Source organism: Leptonychotes weddellii, chromosome 15 (assembly GCF_054177405.1).
Source record: "Leptonychotes weddellii isolate Sample4059 chromosome 15, ASM5417740v2, whole genome shotgun sequence".
Taxonomy (NCBI): domain Eukaryota; kingdom Metazoa; phylum Chordata; class Mammalia; order Carnivora; family Phocidae; genus Leptonychotes; species Leptonychotes weddellii.
In genome coordinates this window covers 36,583,630-36,601,759 of record NC_138383.1, presented here as the reverse complement: position 1 = coordinate 36,601,759, position 18,130 = coordinate 36,583,630, and the positions used below count along the sequence as shown (strand labels likewise).

Sequence of the window (18,130 nt, the reverse complement as noted above, 5' to 3'; positions counted from 1 at the left end):
CACTGGACTTCTTATATAGAGTTGACTCTCCAACAGCAGGAGTTTGAGCTGCATGAGTCCACTCACAGATTTTATTCGATAAATACATAGAGTACTGTAAATGTATTTTCTCTTCCATGCGATTTTCTTGACATTTTCTTTTCTCTAGCTTATTTTAAGAATATGGTTATAGTACATATAACGTCCAAAATGTGTTAATTGACTATTTATCATGTTATGTTATCCCAGCCAACAGTAGGCAATTAGTAAAGTTTTCAGGGAGTCAAAAGTTATATGCAGATCTTTGACTGCGGGGGAGGCCAGTGCCCCTAACCCCCGCGTTGTTCAAGGGTCAACTGTAGAACAAAGGATTTTATCTCATTTATCATTTGGGGGCAGGAAGGGGTGAATGAGGAAAGAAATTAGTGTAGGAGTGATTACAGAGGTAGGGATATGTAGCAGTGAGATTATATGACTCGCTCATAAGAGATTTGGGAAACAAGTGTGAACTTAACGCCTGGCTGCTGACAGAGTCAAAAGGAAAATTCTTTCCAACAGATTAAACGACACTTCATGAACCTGAGCCACTTGTGTGACTACTGGTTGGGAGCATTTGGGTGGAGAAGGGGTCTCTTTAGAAACATTAGAACCATAACTCTATTTTTACCATTTACCTCCCCAGCAAAAAAAAAAATTTGAAAGTGACTTCCATGGCCTACAAAATAAAGCCAACACAGTTAAGTGCAAAGATTGCTGGGCTTAAGAGAAAAGATCAAAACCTGGTCCCATCATCTACCAAATATCTAAGCTAAGCAAATTATTGAATTTGTCTGGATATCAACTTCTTCATCTGGAAAACAGGAATAGCACTACCTACCTTATAGAGTAGTTAAGACTATTACATGACACAGGGGAAAGAACCTAGTTTACGGTTTCAATAAATGTTAACTGAGTGTGAATTTGAATCGTGGGCCTAATTTTCCTTAGCATTCTGTAATTTTGTACCAACCAGTCCCAACTTTTTCTTCTACTTCCCTGCTTTCGGACTCATCCAGAGCCTGGAAATGGCAGAACCATAACATGGGAGTTTTCTGGGCCTTGTAGAATTTATTTATTTAAACGTAATAAAGGGAGGGGGAGGGAGAGAGACTCTCAAGGAGACTCTGCACTGAACACGGAGCCCAACGCAGGGCTGGATCTCACCACCATGAGATCAGGGCCCAAGCCGAAACCGAGAGTCAGATGCTTAAATGACTATCCTACCCAGGCACCCCACGCCTCGTAGGACTTTAAAAAACAGCACACATCACACACATTGTAACATCAAGATTCTAGATTCTGGAATCCTGAAGCTGGCTGCTGATAAACTCAGCATCAGTCCTCACCTTGTCCTGAATTATGGTCCACCGTGTATGTGCCCATTTTCCACAACTAAGACCATAAGCTTCTGGATGTTAGAGACCAAACCTAATTGAAGGGCTAATAAAAACCATGAAAATATAAATGACAATACGAGAGCATCAGAAGGCACTTTGTGATTCTGTACCAAGTAACATATCCTTCTAGGTGCTCTGCACAAAACAAGAACAGCTAAATATCTGTTAAATAAATTACTTGCTTTTTCATATTGTTGCCACCTTCCCAGGGAAAGATGGCAGTGGGATGGGAAAAAAGAGGAGGCTGGCTAACAGTTACCTGAAATGGTCTGAGCTCTAGTAGGAGCCTTAAGTGCTATGGCTCTAATTTTTCTGAAAATTACCTTACTGATATCAACTTATACCACAACCAATTAATTTAAGATTGAACTCAAGAAACAAAACTGAAGGTACTGAGTTCTGGTGGAAAGGGAGAGGCAATGATATGGTCTTATGTTCAATTTCAGGCTGAGGTTTCAGATGCCATTCAAGCTTTACTGAATGCCTGCTGTGTACATACATTCTGCTCAGACCTAGGGATTTGAGGATAAACAGGATTGTTTGTTATCAAGGAGCTGAATTCTGGTAGAGGGAGAGAGATATGAAAATAAGGACCACAGAACAATTTTATGTATTCTATGTAGAGAGCAGGCACAGGAAGAGAATTAGAAACAAACCAACCCACAACACTCACACAAAACCCAAGCAAAACTAATACAGGCCTTTCCTTTAAACAATTAAAAAAAAAAAAAAAGCGCCCAGAGCAACAGTAATCACACTTCTACCAAGTTCCAGACACTTAAGGAAGGAACACCTGTTAACCCCTACACTGTCCTAGGAGTTACAGTGCACTTTCTCCATTCAACAAAGGAGATGACAGACTCACAAAGTCACTTGTTCAAGTTGATACAAATACCAACTGCAAGAGCTGAGGTCTGAGTTAAAGTGTGTCTGACTCCGAAGTCACAGTTGTACAGTTGTTTCTAATATATCAGTAGGTCTCCAAGTGTGGTCAGGGGATCACCTCCTCCCATCTCTCATGAGTGTACAGTGGAGTTTTCCAGAGGTAGTATGATGTGCAGTATCACAACACTGAATGCAGAAGCAGATATGAAAATCCAGCTGTATTCTATTAAGGGAGACATTAAAAAGATTTGGGGGGCGCCTGGGTGGCTCAGTCAGTTACGCGTCGACTCTTGGTTTCGGCTCAGGTTGTGATCGCAGGGTGTGGGATTAGCCCTGCATTGGGTGGAGTCTGCTCTCCCTCTGCCCCCCGCCCCCCACACTCCTGCGCACACACTCTCTCAAATAAATAAAATCTTTAAAAAGATTTGGGGAAAAAAAGTAAAACAGTGTCACGCTTCTCACTACTTTTGAAGATTACAATTGTTTTTTATAAAAGTATTATTTATGTTAAAATGTAGTGAGCTTATTATTTTTTCCCCAGCTTTATTAACATATAATAGACATAAAACACTGTAAGTTTAAAGTGCATGATGTGTTAATTTAACATACCTGTATACTGCAAAATAATTACTTTTTTGGTGGTGCTTTATTATTATTTCAAAATGAATTAATATACCCAATTTAAATTTCTTATTTGGTAAACATCAAAATATAAAAATCTCATAAACATCAATAGATACAACTCACATAAACGTCTTTGCAATCTTCAATTATATTTATAAAGGGGGTCCTAAGATTAAAATGTTTGAGAGCTGCTATACTATACAGTGACACACCCCATAGGGCGGTAATACAAGTCTTACGGTTAGATTGATGCTCTTTTCTTCCCCAAGACTTGTGTCCTTAAGGTAATATACTTTCAGTACTGTAGAAAGTGAGTATCTAAAACTACTAATTAAATCTGGTGCTCTAATTTGAATTCTGACATCACCCCCCCTGCCCCGGCCCTGAACTAAGCCATTAAAAATAGATTTGGGTACAGCAGCCCCCACACATGGCTTGCTTTAATTAGGCTATCAGACCCACAAATTCAGTCTTACAAGGCCTCAACATCTTCACATTAAATGCCAGCTCCTGCAGACCAGATGCCCTCCAGTCTACTTAACAGAGAGAAACAGACAGCCTACCTGATGAAAACAACAGCTTTTTTTCTGTCCCGGGAGGCAGCTGGTGCTCTGTGCTACACGCAGCTTTTCTCCCATTCCCTAGGTTAGCAATAGAGTACATGCTGTGCTCTAGTGGGGGGAATGCTTCCAGTCTAGCTCACTGCCAAGACTTTCAGTTAAAAGAGGTGTGCCAGAAGCAAGCCTGACTTGCTCCAACTCGCAGGAGCTAAATGTGCGGAGGGTTCCGCAGCAGCACTGCAGGCTGAGGTTGGCAAGTCGCAACTATTCCCCAACAAAAATACTCTTTATTAGCGTACGATTATTATTAATGTATGATATCTCGGCTGAGCCCAGCACAGTTCAGGTTTTTTATTTAGTACTTATGCTCTTGAATTTTCCCCACATTCAGACCGTAAGTTAAATGTGCTAGTGAAACAGGTCTAGAAGGGGCACGGGGTAGCAAAGGGAGGCTTCTCCAGGCAGAAGCACAGCTGCAGTCCAAGATGTGGCTCAAAGGGAGAGGTTGGCCGTTACCATGACATTCTCTGGGAGAGGAATGGAGCTGGGATCACACTGCCACAGGGAGGCCCTCAGCAGTCCCTCCTTTTGAACAAGATGATGTAGGAGGCAATTAAAAGGAGACCAGAGCAAAAAAAGATGTCTGTTAATTCCCTTCACTGCCAGCTCAATTAACATTTACTTCTATATATACGTATACATATAGGATTAAGCTCTGTCCTGGGACTTGGGTATATAAAAATGAGTAAAATATGTTTTACTTGGTAGAATTCACAATCTATATCAAAAAACTTGTAAATAAAGTTATGACAAAGCATAATGAATGTTGCATTATAGTTATACACCAGGACTACGGGAGCAATATGAGGAGAGAGAGATGTCAGAGAATGCCTCAGAAAAGGTGATGCCTGAGTTGAGAGGACTTAAGAGAATAACTGGAAAAAGCAACATGAGCAAAGGCTTAGGTTTGAAAGGGCCTAGTGGTATGGGGAACAGCCCCATAAGTCTGGTGTGGAGTTTCAACTCTAAGACATTCTGTATTTTATGAGCAAAAGCCTGGGACTATTCCAAAAGTGTTCACAAGTGACTACCCAATTTGGAATTCAAAAACCTGAAAGTTTAATAAATGAAGTATTCAGAATCCACTTAAGACAAGTTCTTTTAAATTCAGAAATCTTTAAGAAAAATCCTAATCAAACCAAATCAAGATGATAAAATAAAGAAAAAGTGAGGGGTGCCTGGCTGGCTCAGTCAGTAGAGCATGCACTGATCTCAGGGTTGTAAGTTCAAGCCCCACGTTGGGTGTAGAGATTACTTAAAAATAAAATCTTAAAACAAAAAACACACACACACAAAACAGAAAATGTTAACTCTACCTATCGTCATTTTAATGTGCACGCCACATTTATAGGAAATAACTTTTTTTTTTTTAAAGTTTTATTTGACAGACAGAGACAGTGAGAGAGGGAACACAAGCAGGGTGAGTGGGAGAGGAAGAAGCAGGCCTCCTGCCGAGCAGGGAGCCCAATGCGGGGCTCGATCCCAGGACCCTGGGATCATGACCTGAGCTGAAGGTAGACGCTTAACGACTGAGCCACCCAGGCACCCCAGGAAATAACAATCTTAGGATCTTTCCTATTTTTTTTTTTAAAGGATTTTATTTATTTGAGAGAGAGAGAGTGAGCGAGAGAGCACAAGCGGGAGTGGGGGTGGGGAGAGGCTGGGGAAGAGGGAGAAACCGAATCCCCGCTGAGCAGGGAGCTTAATGCGGGGCTGGATCCCAGGACCCTGGGACCATGACTTGGGATCATGACTTGGGCAGAAGGCAGACGTTTAACCAACTGAGCTACCCAGGCGCCCCTCTTAGGATCTTGCAATACCAGAGTATAGAAAGTATTATTGTTAATGATGACTAACATAAGTAATTTAAGAATACAAGTTATCTCTGTTCTTTCCACATTTCCTTGCAGAATAAGTACAAAAGAGGAGCAGAAACAACTGAAATATGTAACCAGAATCAGAATCCCTGCAACAGAGGCTGGGAGTTAAGTTACCGAGTCTTGTGCCACACACACTGGGGAACATATTCCTGCCCTAGCACAGGGGTTATCAAACCACAGAGGGCCAGATCTGCCACTGTAGCACAAAATCTGACACTGATGATATGTAAATGAATGGGAGTTGCCTAATTTGGCCAAGGAGCTTTAATTTGTTGACCCATGATCTAGAAGTACAGGAGTAATTGAAAGAACTGGTGACCAAGGTACCATGGGAGCCTGTAAGAGTGGACTCCAATCTGGTTTTGAGGAAGTGACTTTGAATAAAGACTGTAAGACTGTGGAGGAATTAGCTAAAGGGAGGAGCTGCCTTCTTTGGTGGTCATGCAAGGAGTGGTAGTGTTGGAGGAGAGCACTTCCAGCACAAGGCCCAGGGCCAGTGGCAGGGCCAGTGAGGGCCAGCTTGACTAGAGAGAGGGAGGAGGGTTCATAATGGAGTTGGAGTGAAGTCATAAGGATCTTGATAGGGTAAGTTAAAGATTTTGGACTCTAAAAGGTGCTGGGAAGCCCCTGCAGGGTTTTAAACCGAACTTAGTTTACTTGCTAATTCAAAGAAGATTTATTTAATGAGTGCCTACTTACCTGTCAGGCACATAGAAAAAAACAAAGTCCTTCTTCCTAGGATATCTACATTCTGGTGTAGGAGACAAACCACAAACAAAAGAAACCTTGCTATAAGTACTAGGAAGGAAATAAATACCCTCACCTCTGAGAGGGTGAGTTTAGGCTGAGATGTCAACAATGGGTAGGAAGAGGTTCCTGGTAGAAAAGGTGGGGAAGAACTTGGCATATGGTAGGCAATGTCCTAAGGCCAATGTGACCAGAGAATGGTGAAGGCAGCAGAATGGGAAAAAGAGGAGGGGCCTGCTCAAGTGGGGCTCTGAAAGCCATGGAAAACCACTGGAGTGCTTTAAGCAGGGAGACCTGGGTGGAAACAGGGAAAACTGAGGATACCCCTGTTGTAGCCCAGGCAAAAGATGATGGTGGTTTGGAATAGGGTGGTAAAAGCGGAGATAGAGAACAGAAAACAGATTTGAAACATATTTTGGAAGAAGTGACAGGACTTACCAAACTTGGGAAGGAGGGTAGTAAAGGAAAAGAATCCAAGATGATCCCCAGAGGTCTGGCTTTGGTAACCACGTGGATGAGAGTACGTCTTAGAGAGGGAAGATCAGGTTTGGAGTGATGGGAAAACTAAAATGTTCTTTTTGTTATGTTAGATTTGGGATGTCTAAGAAACATCCAAATGGAGCTATTAAATAGGCATTCTGTATACAATTCTTTTTTTTTTAAAAGATTTTATTTATTTGACAGAGAGAGACACAGTGAGAGAGGGAACACAAGCAGGGGAGAGGGAGAAGCAGACTTCCTGCTGAGCAGGACCCTGGGATCATGACCTGAGCTGAGGGCAAACGCTTAACGACTGAGTCACCCAGGCGCCCCTCTGTGTACGATTCTTGAACATAGAGGAGGCAGGGCTAGAGATTTGAACTTGACAGTTGCCACCTTTCAGATGGTAATTAAAGCCACGGAGACTGGATCATCTAAAGGAAGTATGCAGAGAGCCCAAGATTAAACTCTGAAGGAAATTCAACATTTAGACCCTAGGTAGGGAGCAAAAGTGGCTAGCAAAGGACACTGAGAAGGAGCAACCAGAAAAATGGAGACAATCCAGGAGCTAAGTGTTAATGAAACCAAGAGAAGAGAGTTTCTTCTTCGTCGTCATTTTTTTTTTTAAATATTTTATTTATGTATTTGAGAGAGAGCGAGTGGGAGGGAGAGGAAGAAGCAAGACACCCCATTGAGTAGGGATCCTGATGTGGGGCTCTATCCCAGGACCCTGGGATCATGACCTGAACTGAAGGCAGATGCTTACTGACTGAGCCACCCAGGAGCCCCAAGACAAGAGAGTTTCAAGACAGGAGTAAACTGTGTTGCATATTCCAGGGATTGAGGAAGGTAAGAACAAAGTATCCATGAGATCTGGCAATAAAGAAATCATTAGTAACCTTGACCAGAGAAACTTCAACCAAGTGGTCAGAAGAGAAACCAGACTAGTAGAGCCTGAAAAATGAATAAAATTTGAGAAAGTTAACACAGATAGAAATCTGGCTGTGAAGGGAAATAAAAAAAGTAGGATGATAGTTGGAGGGGGATGAGGGAGGTTACCAGAACATAATTTGTATGTGATGGGAAAAGATTTTTATGGAGAGGTAGGACTGGGTGATTGATTTTATCAGGGAATAATGGAGAGGAAGAATCCAAGGATTTTACACAGGATCCTTATCACAGTGCCATTTATTGAGACCAAGAACATAGGAGCAAGGGCAAATTTACTTGCCTCCCAAGACCATTTGTTTCCAGTATACTACGTGGGCTTCCCTTCTGGCGAAGGTCTATTGAGGGAGAACTGCGAAACGCGACAGCCTCTCTAGATTGCACCACTTCTAGACGTGATTAATCTCTTAATAAGGTTTAAACCTCTTAGGGAGTAACTACGCTAATCTAATCTAGTAGCCATAGAAGCAATCTAAAGAAGAATGTATTTGCACTGGTTGAGGGGACACAAGTGATGGAAAAGGGCTCTAAATTCAGGTGATGAGGGAGCAATCATACTTTTGTAATCAATACAGTGAAGACTTTAGAACCGGTACCTTCCAAATAAACAGTGCAAGTAAGCTTTTTTTCTAGAAGAAATTAATCAAATTCCAAACTGTTTACATTCTCCATGTTCATTAATAGCAGCGGTGTAACTCAATACTCCCTTGCTACTTCTGATATTACAATGAATTTCCAAGGATGTATTTTCAGAGAGCTTAGGCCTCTTATTAAAGAAAAATAAGTATCACTTCTTGAAACAACCAAGAGAAACGAACTGCTCCAGCTGGTTCAAGGGACTGCCTGAAGAGAAAGGCAGAAACTGGAAGATAATGAAGTTTTGACTCAATAGCCCATTCTGAGGTTTGCGGTGGGCGGTTGATGGATGCAACCATCTATAAAAAGTTCTAATTTTATTTTCAACAATACGGAAAAAGATGGTATTTGGCATCGCCCTCTAGCCTGATGGCCTAGCTGCTGAAAGATCCGTAGGTTTAACATCCCCAGAACAAAAAATTTGATCACCTGATCCTGACTCAGAAGCCCCAAGTCCCTTCCATTCCCAAATCCTTTGGCGTGGCCCAATTTTCACAAGCTTTCGAGAGGACGGAATCCCAGGAAGCCTGTTGATACAACACGGCGCCCAATTCACGGGTTCCGGGTAGCATAGGGCTGGGAAAAGCTCTGAGACTCTAGGCAACTACTCCGGTTTCCTTCTCCTTTTCCCTTATAGACCAGGGAAGGCCGGGGGGGGCCCCCTTCTTACCGCATACGGCTCCCCAGTACCTCTTCCCTTACGGGACCAGGCCCTAGGAGCCTGGTTCCTCACCTGACCCATTCGAGAAACACGCTTTCCAGTTCGAACTTTACCTGCCTGAAGCCCGCCGCTACTCCGGAGCGCTAAACCCCCACCGAGGAAAATGGAGTCGTCGAACCGAGACTGGGAAAGGATAGTACGGACCCACCGCACGGCCCCTCCGCCGCCACCGCCGCCGCTGCTGCGTCAACGTGCTACGTCACTTCCGGCTCCCTGTCACTGGGAGTAGGCGGGCCATTCCTTGCTCTCTTCTCCCACCCGGCTCTCGGGGCTTCGTTTAGGAGGGCGCGAAAACTGGCCGAAGCGGTTCAGGAAGGTAAGTGTCACAGAGACTTGGGAACAGAGCTTGGGGATCGGAAGTGTCAAGACTAGTGGCTTCCTAGGGCCGCTCTAGCTAAAGGAACCATAAAGACTAGACTTAGGGCTTCCTCATTTCCTCCTCTCTGTGGTTCCGCCTGCAGCTTCCGCTTCCGGGGAGGGGCCGAGTTTCCTTCGAAGATAGGGGCTCTGCGCTACAGCTAGGATGGCTGTGGTGTCCCTACTGTTGTTGGGGGGTTTGTGGAGTGCTGTGGAAGCGTCCAATCTGGCTGTCGTTACATGCGGCTCTGTGGTGAAGCTACTCAATACGCGCCACAACGTGCGACTGCACTCACACGACGTGCGCTATGGGTCAGGTACTGCCACCCGGGTTCGGGTGGGCTGGGAGGGCCTGGTAAGCTCCGGAGGGGGTGGGGCCAAGAGAAAATCTGAGGGGTGTGGTCTGGGAAGGTTAGGGGAGCCCGGGGGCGGTTCCTGAGGTCTAGAGGCGGAGAATCGGAGAATTGGGCATAATATCAGCTTCTATCTGGTGAGCTACGTATCGGGCACATTACACATATACTCTTTTGGATTTATAACATTCCTACGAGGTAGAGACGATTGTTATCCTCATTTTACAGATGAGGAAACAAACTCAAATAAATCGCATGCTCAGAGCCTTGCAGCTAGTGAATGACAGAGACGGGGTTCGAACCAAATCTGTCCAGTTTCAAAGCCTGCTTTCAGCTACTCCAGGCTGGCACTACTCAGTGCGGGAGAGACAGACATGTAGAAAATTACAGTAAGTGCTGTACCTCTGAAGTCTTGAACTCCAAGACCTCACTGTTTGACTATATCTTTCTGTTCTAGCTGTTTTGCATCTTAAGCTTGCTTTTCAACCCTTTTCCTTTGGCCTCTTTTTACTCACACTTTTCTTGTGAAGAATTTAAAGCACTAAGTGGAATTGGAGAGGAAATTTAGAGGGCTTTTTAACATAGGATATTAAAATGCTTGATTTGGATTCATTTATAATTTAGCAATTATTTGTGGATTCATTCAGTATAGATTTAATAAACTTTTTTTTTTAAAGGTTTTATTTATTTATTTGACAGAGACACAGCGAGAGAGGGAACAAGCAGGGGGAGTAGAAGAGGGAGAAGCAGGCTTCTGGCAGAGCAGGGAGCCTGATGCGGGGCTCGATCCCAGGACCCCGGCACCACGACCGGAGCCGAAGGCAGACGCTTAACCGACTGAGCCACCCAGGCGCCCCTAGATTTAATAAACTCTTATTACGTCCCTAATATTATTCTAGATAGAGGAGATATAATAGCCAGTCACCAAGTTACAGGAAAACAAAAACTGACAAAAAAAGAGAAAAAAGTTCAGTTGGTGAGATGTGAGATGCATCTAAGATGATTGCTAGATTTCTGTCTTGGATGACTGATGATGTTATCAAGTAAGAGAGGATGGGGGCTAGTCTACGGTTCATGATTCTCAAAACGTGTCTGACTAGTTAGACTAGGAAAGGACTGAGTTGTCATTGTTGGTATGTTTTATGATCCTAGCAGCCATTCAGTGAACACTTGTCTTGTGTCCAGCTCACTACTTTTTAATTTGATCTAGTTTCCTAGTTTGGCTCTACTAAATCAGAATGTGGGAGAGAGGCCTGACAATAGGAATCTATAGATTTGAAAAATTCTTCAGGTGCTTCTAATGGGCAGCCAGATTTGAGAACCAGATTCAGTCTGTGCGGAGCCTGAGGTAGAGTTAAGTACATCATGGTACTGGGTGGGGGTTCGGGGGGGAGTTAAAGATATGGGGAGAGTAAGTGAGATTGCGCAGGATGCACTGTGGTTCTCAATCTGGTGTCGATTTGAATCACTTGAAAAACCTGTTGAAGCATGTATAGATGCTTTTGTTCTGATCTCCAATAAGTATTTAAGAATGGATAAGGATAGAACTCTGGGTAATCCCAAGGTTTAAGGGTGGGAGAGGAGTCTACAGCCATACCACCCTGAACGCACTCCGTCCTGTCTGATCTCTGAATGATGGGAGAGGAAGTGAAGGGTTGAACAGAACCTGAAAAAGTAGAAGGCACAAAGTATAGACTGTGGTTTAGTGAAGCATGGCAATGACTGAAGGCAAAGCTAGGAGGAACAGGCGAGAGTAACTAGGAAAGTGTCTTGAGTGCATTTAAAGAATTGAGTAGTAGATGAAGGCTTAGGGAAGAGAATATCCCTGGAGTTTATATGAGAGTGGTCTCTGATATAACTTGACAGAAAATAGTTTCTTGGGAGGCCATGTGGTAGAGTGGTTAAGAGTGTGAGTTCTAGAGTAGGGCCATCTAAGTTCAAACCCCAGCACTGTGTCTTGGTGCTGTGTGACCTGGGGTGTACTATTTAGCTTTTCTGAGACTCCAGTGTAAATTGGGGATGATGATAACAGTAATACCTACCTTAGAGAATATACGCATGCTATCAAATAAGAATATTCAGGTAAAAGGTTTGGTTTGGTATCGGACATTTATTTATTTATTTTTTAAAGATTTTATTTATTTGACAGAGAGAGATGGCAAGAGCAGGAACACAAGCAGGGGGAGTGGGAGAGGAAGAAGCAGGCCTCCCGCCAAGCAGGGAGCCCGATGCGGGGCTCGATCCCAGGACTCTGGGATCATGACCTGAACTGAAGGCAGACGCTTAACAACAGAGCCACCCAGGCGCCCTGGTATCTGACATTTAGAAAGTGCTCAGTACACATTAGCTGGCTAGCAATTATTATATGTATATTTTCCTTCTTCTTTTTAAGCCTGCAGCTATGTGTTTAACCTGGTACCTTTTAACCATAACTGTACCTCTTTAGGCAGTATTAACCAAATTTAGAGGACTTATGAATACTTTTATAACCTATTGATCACTCATGGGGAAATTCGGGAGCTGCAGTGATTGCTTGGATTAAAGTTGACAGCAAAAGCTGGTCTCTGTTGTGAAATGTGACAGATGTTTTGATTGTCATGCATAGTGAACATTGAATAATATTAAACATGTTTCAATTATGTGACATATACTAGGGGCTACCCAAGTTACTGTCTATAGGTATATAATACTTATATATATATGTACATGTACTGACATATTTTAAGGACTATCCAGGTTATTGTATATAGATACATAATACTTGTGTTTCAAAAAAATGAACGTAAGTTTATTTATTTAGTTCTGTTTGATGCACATTCTTAGAGTTTTCTATCACACATTTAAGTATAATTTATCAGATAACAATACTATATAAACCTATTTAGTATTTTTTGTGTATTTTTATAATGTTGTAGACAAAGAAATATCAAGCATAGGGTTTCCTCTCCACTCCTCCAAACCTGTTTTATAATACAGGGCACATTATTGGCCTTAGGAAAGAGGGGGATTAGGTTGAGCTCACTCTTCTTTTCTTTTTTGGACTGCAGGTAGTGGGCAGCAGTCAGTGACAGGTGTAACCTCTGTGGACGACAGCAATAGTTACTGGAGGATACGGGGGAAGACGGCTACAGTGTGTGAGAGAGGAACCCCCATCAAATGTGGCCAACCCATCCGGCTGACACATGTCAACACTGGCCGAAACCTCCATAGTCACCACTTCACCTCACCTCTTTCTGGAAACCAGGTGAGGTGGCATCCTGTGGATCACTCGTGCCCTGTGCATTACTCAGTTGAGTTGTCTAATATCTTGGTTCTTAGCCCTTTCTTTTCTAGGTGTAGCTGTTCTTTTTTGTGCAGACATGGAGAATTGGCTTTGTCTCATAAGTGTGAAGGAAATTGTTTCTGGGCAAAATAGAGACTTTACATCTAGATGAAATCAAGAAATGAGAAAAGACAAAATAGGTAGAAGCATATCATAAGTCATCTTGATAAATTCTACAGTAAAGAAACCCAATGTTGACACATGAAAAGAACTCAACATCACTAATCATCGGGGAAATGTGAATCAAAACCATAGTAAAGATATCACCTTATACCTGACAGAATGGTTATAATCAAAAAATAAGAAATAACATGTGTTGGTGAGGATGTGGAGAAAAGGGAACCCTTGTGCACGGTTGTTGGGAATGTAAATTGGTGTAGCCACTTTGGAAAACAGTATGGAGGTTCCTCAAAAAATTAAAAATAGAAATATCATATGATCCAGTAATTCCACTATTGTGTATTTACCTAAAGAAAATGAAAACGGGGCGCCTGGGTGGCTCAGTTGTTAAGAATCTGCCTTCGGCCCAGCTCATGATCCCGGGGTCCTTGCTCTGCAGGAAGTCTGCTTCTCCCTCTCCCCCTGCTTGTGTTCCCTCTCTGGCTGTGTCTCTCTCTGTCAAATGAATAAATTCTTAAAAAAAAGAAAACACTAATTTGGAAAGATGTGTACCCCTGTGTTTATTGCAGCATTATTTACAATAGCCAAGATACAGAAGCAAACCAAGTGTACATCAGTAGATGAATGGGGGGTTGCCTGGTTGGCTCAGTCATTAAGCGTCTGCCTTCGGCTCAGGTCATGATCTCAGGGTCCTGGGATCGAGCCCTGCATTGGGCTCCCTGCTCCATGGGAAGCCTGCTTCTCCCTCTCCCACTCCCCTTGCTTGTGTTCCCTCTCTCGCTGTGTCTCTTTCTGTCAAATAAATAAAATCTTAAAAAAAAAAAAATAGATGAATGGGTGAAGAAGATATAGTGTATACATATATACACGATAGAATATTACTCAGCCATAAAAAAGAATGAATTCTTGCCATTTGTGGCAACGTGGGTGGACCTAAAGGGTATTAGGCTAAATGAAATGCAGAGAAAGACGAATATCATATGATTTCACTTATATGTGGAATATAAGAAAACAAATGAACAAACAAAAAGCAGAATCAGACCTATAAATGTAGAGAACAAACTGATGGTTGTCAGAGAGGAAGGGTGTGAGGAGATGGGCAGAATGGGTGAAGGGGAGTGGGAGATTACAGGCTTCCAGTTATGCAACGAATAAGTCACAGGGATAAAAGGTAGGGCATAGGGAGTATAGTTAGTGATATTGTAAATATCACTGTTTTGAGGAATGCTGGTCAAGTATACTATAGGGTGCTCCTCCATTAGGATTTGTCTGATGTTTTTGTCATGATTAGATCAGACTTAGAAATGTTTTTAGGAGGAAGGCCACAGGGGTAAAGTGCCATTTTTATCACATCATGTCACAGGTACATACTATGTACATGATTTATAACTACTGAAATAGTGTTTGTGATGTTTCTCCTATAAAGCTATTCTTTTTTTTTTTTTTTAAAGATTTTATTTATTTATTTGATAGAGTGAGAGAGCACAAGCAGGGGGAACAGTAGAGGGAGAGGGAGAAGCAGGCTCCCTGCCAAGCAGGGAGCCCGATGCGGGGCTCGATCCCAGGACCCTGGGATCATGACCTGAGCCGAAGGCAGACGCTTAACGACTGAGCCACCCAGGCGCCCACTAAAATAATTTTTTAAAATATTTATTTATTTATTTATTTATTTATTTATTTATTTATATATTTGACAGAGAGAGACAGCGAGAGAGGGAACACAAGCAGGGGGAGTGGGAGAGGGAGAAGCAGGCTTCCCGCAGAGCAGAGAGCCCGATGCGGGGCTCGATCCCAGGACCCTGGGATCATGACCTGAGCCGAAGGCAGACGCTTAACCATCTGAGCCACCCAGGCGCCCATCCTATAAAGCTATTCTTTTCATCTCACCCCCCCCACCTTTCTATATTGTGTTTTTGGAAGTACGTCATTATGCGTAGCCCCCACTTAAGGAATGCAGAGTTATGCTCCCTCTCCTTTAGATAGATTAGCTAAAAAATTTATTTGGAATTTTTCTGCATGGGTATTTGTCTCTCCTTTACTTGTTTATTCAATCATTTATTCATATCAGTATGGATTCATGAATATTTTATACTTTGAGTTATGATCCCATACCACTGCCTTTATTTTGTTGCTCAAGTTGTTCCAACTTTGGCCATTGGGAGCTCTCTTACTTGTCTCCTGTGTCCATTTGACATACTCCCATTTTTGTGTATGTGTGTGTGTTAACCCTTCCTTTCTTTCTGGCACTAAAAGATATTCTAGGCTCATCTTGTATATTTCTTGCCCCAGTCCTAGAATCAGCTATTTCTCCAAGGAGTTCTGTTTCCTTTTTTTGGAGAATGATATTAGAAACCATGATCTTAGCCCTTACATGAGCTTGTTGCTGCTGGGGTGTTGTCTCTTTTAGGCCTTCTCACCTGACAGAACAAAGAAGGATGTGTATGTATATATAGACATAACTATGAGTATTTTTATGTATAACATCTGTATCTGTATTACGTTAAACATGAATTTCTATTGATGTCTCCAACTATAATCCATTACCATTTAGATCATTCTAGCCTCCTTCCTTTATTTATTTGTAAATTTCCACACAGATACCTGGTTTCCACCACTGTCATCTATTTACTTGTTCAGTTCTATATACAAGTATAGAATTGTGGGGCGCCTGGGTGGCTTGGTTGGTTAAATGACTTTTTTTTAAGAAATTTATGTGAGGGGCGCCTGGGTGGCTCAGTCGTTGGGTGTCTGCCTTCGGCTCAGGTCATGATCCCAGGGTCCTGGGATCGAGCCCCGCATCGGGCTCTCTGCTCTGCGGGAAGCCTGCTTCTCCCTCTCCCACTCCCCCTGCTTGTGTTCCCTCTCTCGCTGTCTCTCTCTGTCAAATAAATAAATAAATAAATAAATAAAATCTTGAAAAAAAAGATGTTATATCGTCAGCATTTAAAAAAAAAAAAAATTTATGTGAGAGAGAGAGCACGAGCAGGGGTTGGAGTAGAGGGAGAGGGAGAAGCAGACTCACTGCTGAGCGTGGAGCCTGATGCAGGGCTTGATACCAGGACCCCAAGATTAAGACCCCAGCCAAAGTCAGATGCTTTTTTTTTTTTAAGATTTTATTTATTTATTTAACAGTGCACAAGCAGGGGGAGCAGCAGGCAGAGGGCCAGGGAGAAGCAGGCTCCCTGGAGGGAGCCTGACACAGGACTCCATCCCAGGATCCTGGGATCATGACCTGAGCCGAAGGCACACTTAACTGACAGCCACTCAGGTGCCCCAGTGTCTGACTCTTGATCTCAGCTCAGGCCTTGATCTCAGGGTAATGAGTTCAAGCCCGTGTTAGGCTCCATGCTGGGCCTAAAGCCTACTTAAAAAAAAAAAAAAAAAATACACAGCAATAAACAAATACACAATCAACAAAAGTTGCACTCAAAACTTTACAAGTATAGGGACGCCTGGGTGGCTCAGTCATTAAGCGTCTGCCTTCGGCTCAGGTCATGATCCCAGCGTCCTGGGATCGAGCCCCACGTCGGGCTCCCTGCTTGGTGGGAAGCCTGCTTCTCCCTCTCCCACTCCCCCTGCTTGTGTTCCTTCTCTCTCACTGTCTCTCTCTGTGTCAAATAAATAGATAAAATTAAAAAAAAGAAAAAAAAACTTTACAAGTATAGTAGGATTGTTAATTATATACAGTTCCTTTTGCCTTTAGTCTTACAGACTCTATTTCCAAATGAATGCTTTTAATCTAAAATTACATAGCTTAGCATGTTTTTATAAATTTCTGAAATAATCAGTAACTTTTTTTTTTTAATGACTTTCCACCTTTTTTTTTTTTTAAGGTTTTTTTATTTATTTGTCAGAGAGAGGGAGAGAGCACAAGCAGGGGGAGTGGCAGGCAGAGGGAGAGGGAGAAGCAGGCTACTGCTCAGCAAGGAGCCCGATGCGGGTCTCGATCCCAGGACCCTGGGATCATGACGTGAGCCAAAGGCAGACACTTAACCAACTCAGCCACCCAGGCGTCCCATTAACTTTTTTATTGCAATAGAAGCTCTGAATATTTGGCCTTAAGAGGAATGGGATTAGAAGAGAAGTGGAAGAACTCTGCTATTATTTACTCTATTTCATTTAGTTCTCACAATTATTCTATAAGGTGATACTGTCATGAGTTTTTTTTTTTAAGATTTTATTTTTATTTGAGAGAGAGAGAATGAGAAAGAGGGAGTACATGAGAGGGGGGAGGGTCAGAGGGAGAAGCAGACTCCCTGCTGAGCAGGGAGCCCGATGCGGGACTCGATCCGGGGACTCCAGGATCATGACCTGAGCCGAAGGCAGTCGCCCAACCAACTGAGCCACCCAGGCGCCCCCCTTTTTTTTTTTTTTTAAAGATTTTATTTATTCATTTGAGAGAGAGCACAAACAGGGAGAGCGGCAGAGGGAGAGGGAGAAGCAGACTCTCCGCTGAGCCAGGAAGCCAACATGGGGCTCGATCCCAGGACCTGGAGACCACGACCCGAGCCCAAGGCAGATGCTTAATCGACTGAGCCACCCAGGCACCCCTGTCATGAGTTTTTAGAGGAGAAAATGAAGGAGTTACACAGGAAGGAATGGAATGGAGCAGAGATTCAAGGTCTGCCAGTTTCCAGAGCCCATCGCCCCCCTTTCAACTTCTGTTGCTCACTGCGTTGGTTAAAATGTAGTTAAGGGAATGAGGCAGGAATATTTAAAGTCAAATAACAACAGTAAGGCTGTAATAGAAAATATAAAGCCAATACAGGATTACTTGCAAAGTAAATGTTTGGAACATAATCCTAGGGCAACTGATTTCATGTACTTTGTGTCTTTCTTTTTTCACAGTTTCTTTTTTTTTATTTTAATTTTTAAAATGTTTTTCCCACAGTTTATTTTTAAACAACACTGGAAAGCCTCTTATTTTTTACTTTTAGGTAGCCTTATTTTTCTTCTGTTGCTTCCCTCTCCCTTCCAAGCCTGTGTGTCAGTCATGCTAATATCGCTACCATTTGTGTCTTT

General features: G+C 42.8%; 2 protein-coding genes across 4 annotated transcripts in view; one reads left to right on the top strand and one right to left on the bottom strand.

Moving 5' to 3' along the window:
• Positions 1-9,334, bottom strand: part of SUPT6H (SPT6 homolog, histone chaperone and transcription elongation factor) — a 33,065-nt gene extending 23,731 nt beyond the window's left edge. The window contains exon 1 of one of the 2 annotated variants that reach the window (XM_081805438.1): positions 9,105-9,334. The gene's annotated coding sequence lies outside the window, so the exon portion shown is untranslated. Of the gene's footprint in view, positions 1-9,009 lie in introns of both variants that reach the window. The other variant, XM_081805437.1, reaches the window with a different exon arrangement.
• An 83-nt stretch (positions 9,335-9,417) lies between these two features.
• SDF2 (stromal cell derived factor 2) overlaps positions 9,418-18,130 on the top strand; it is a 9,883-nt gene continuing 1,170 nt past the window's right edge. The window contains exons 1-2 of one of the 2 annotated variants that reach the window (XM_081805449.1): positions 9,418-9,630; positions 12,714-12,910. In XM_081805449.1, coding sequence (XP_081661575.1) covers positions 9,480-9,630; positions 12,714-12,910 — 348 coding nt within the window. In that variant the 5' untranslated portion in view covers positions 9,418-9,479. Of the gene's footprint in view, positions 9,631-12,713; positions 12,956-18,130 lie in introns of both variants that reach the window. The other variant, XM_081805448.1, reaches the window with a different exon arrangement.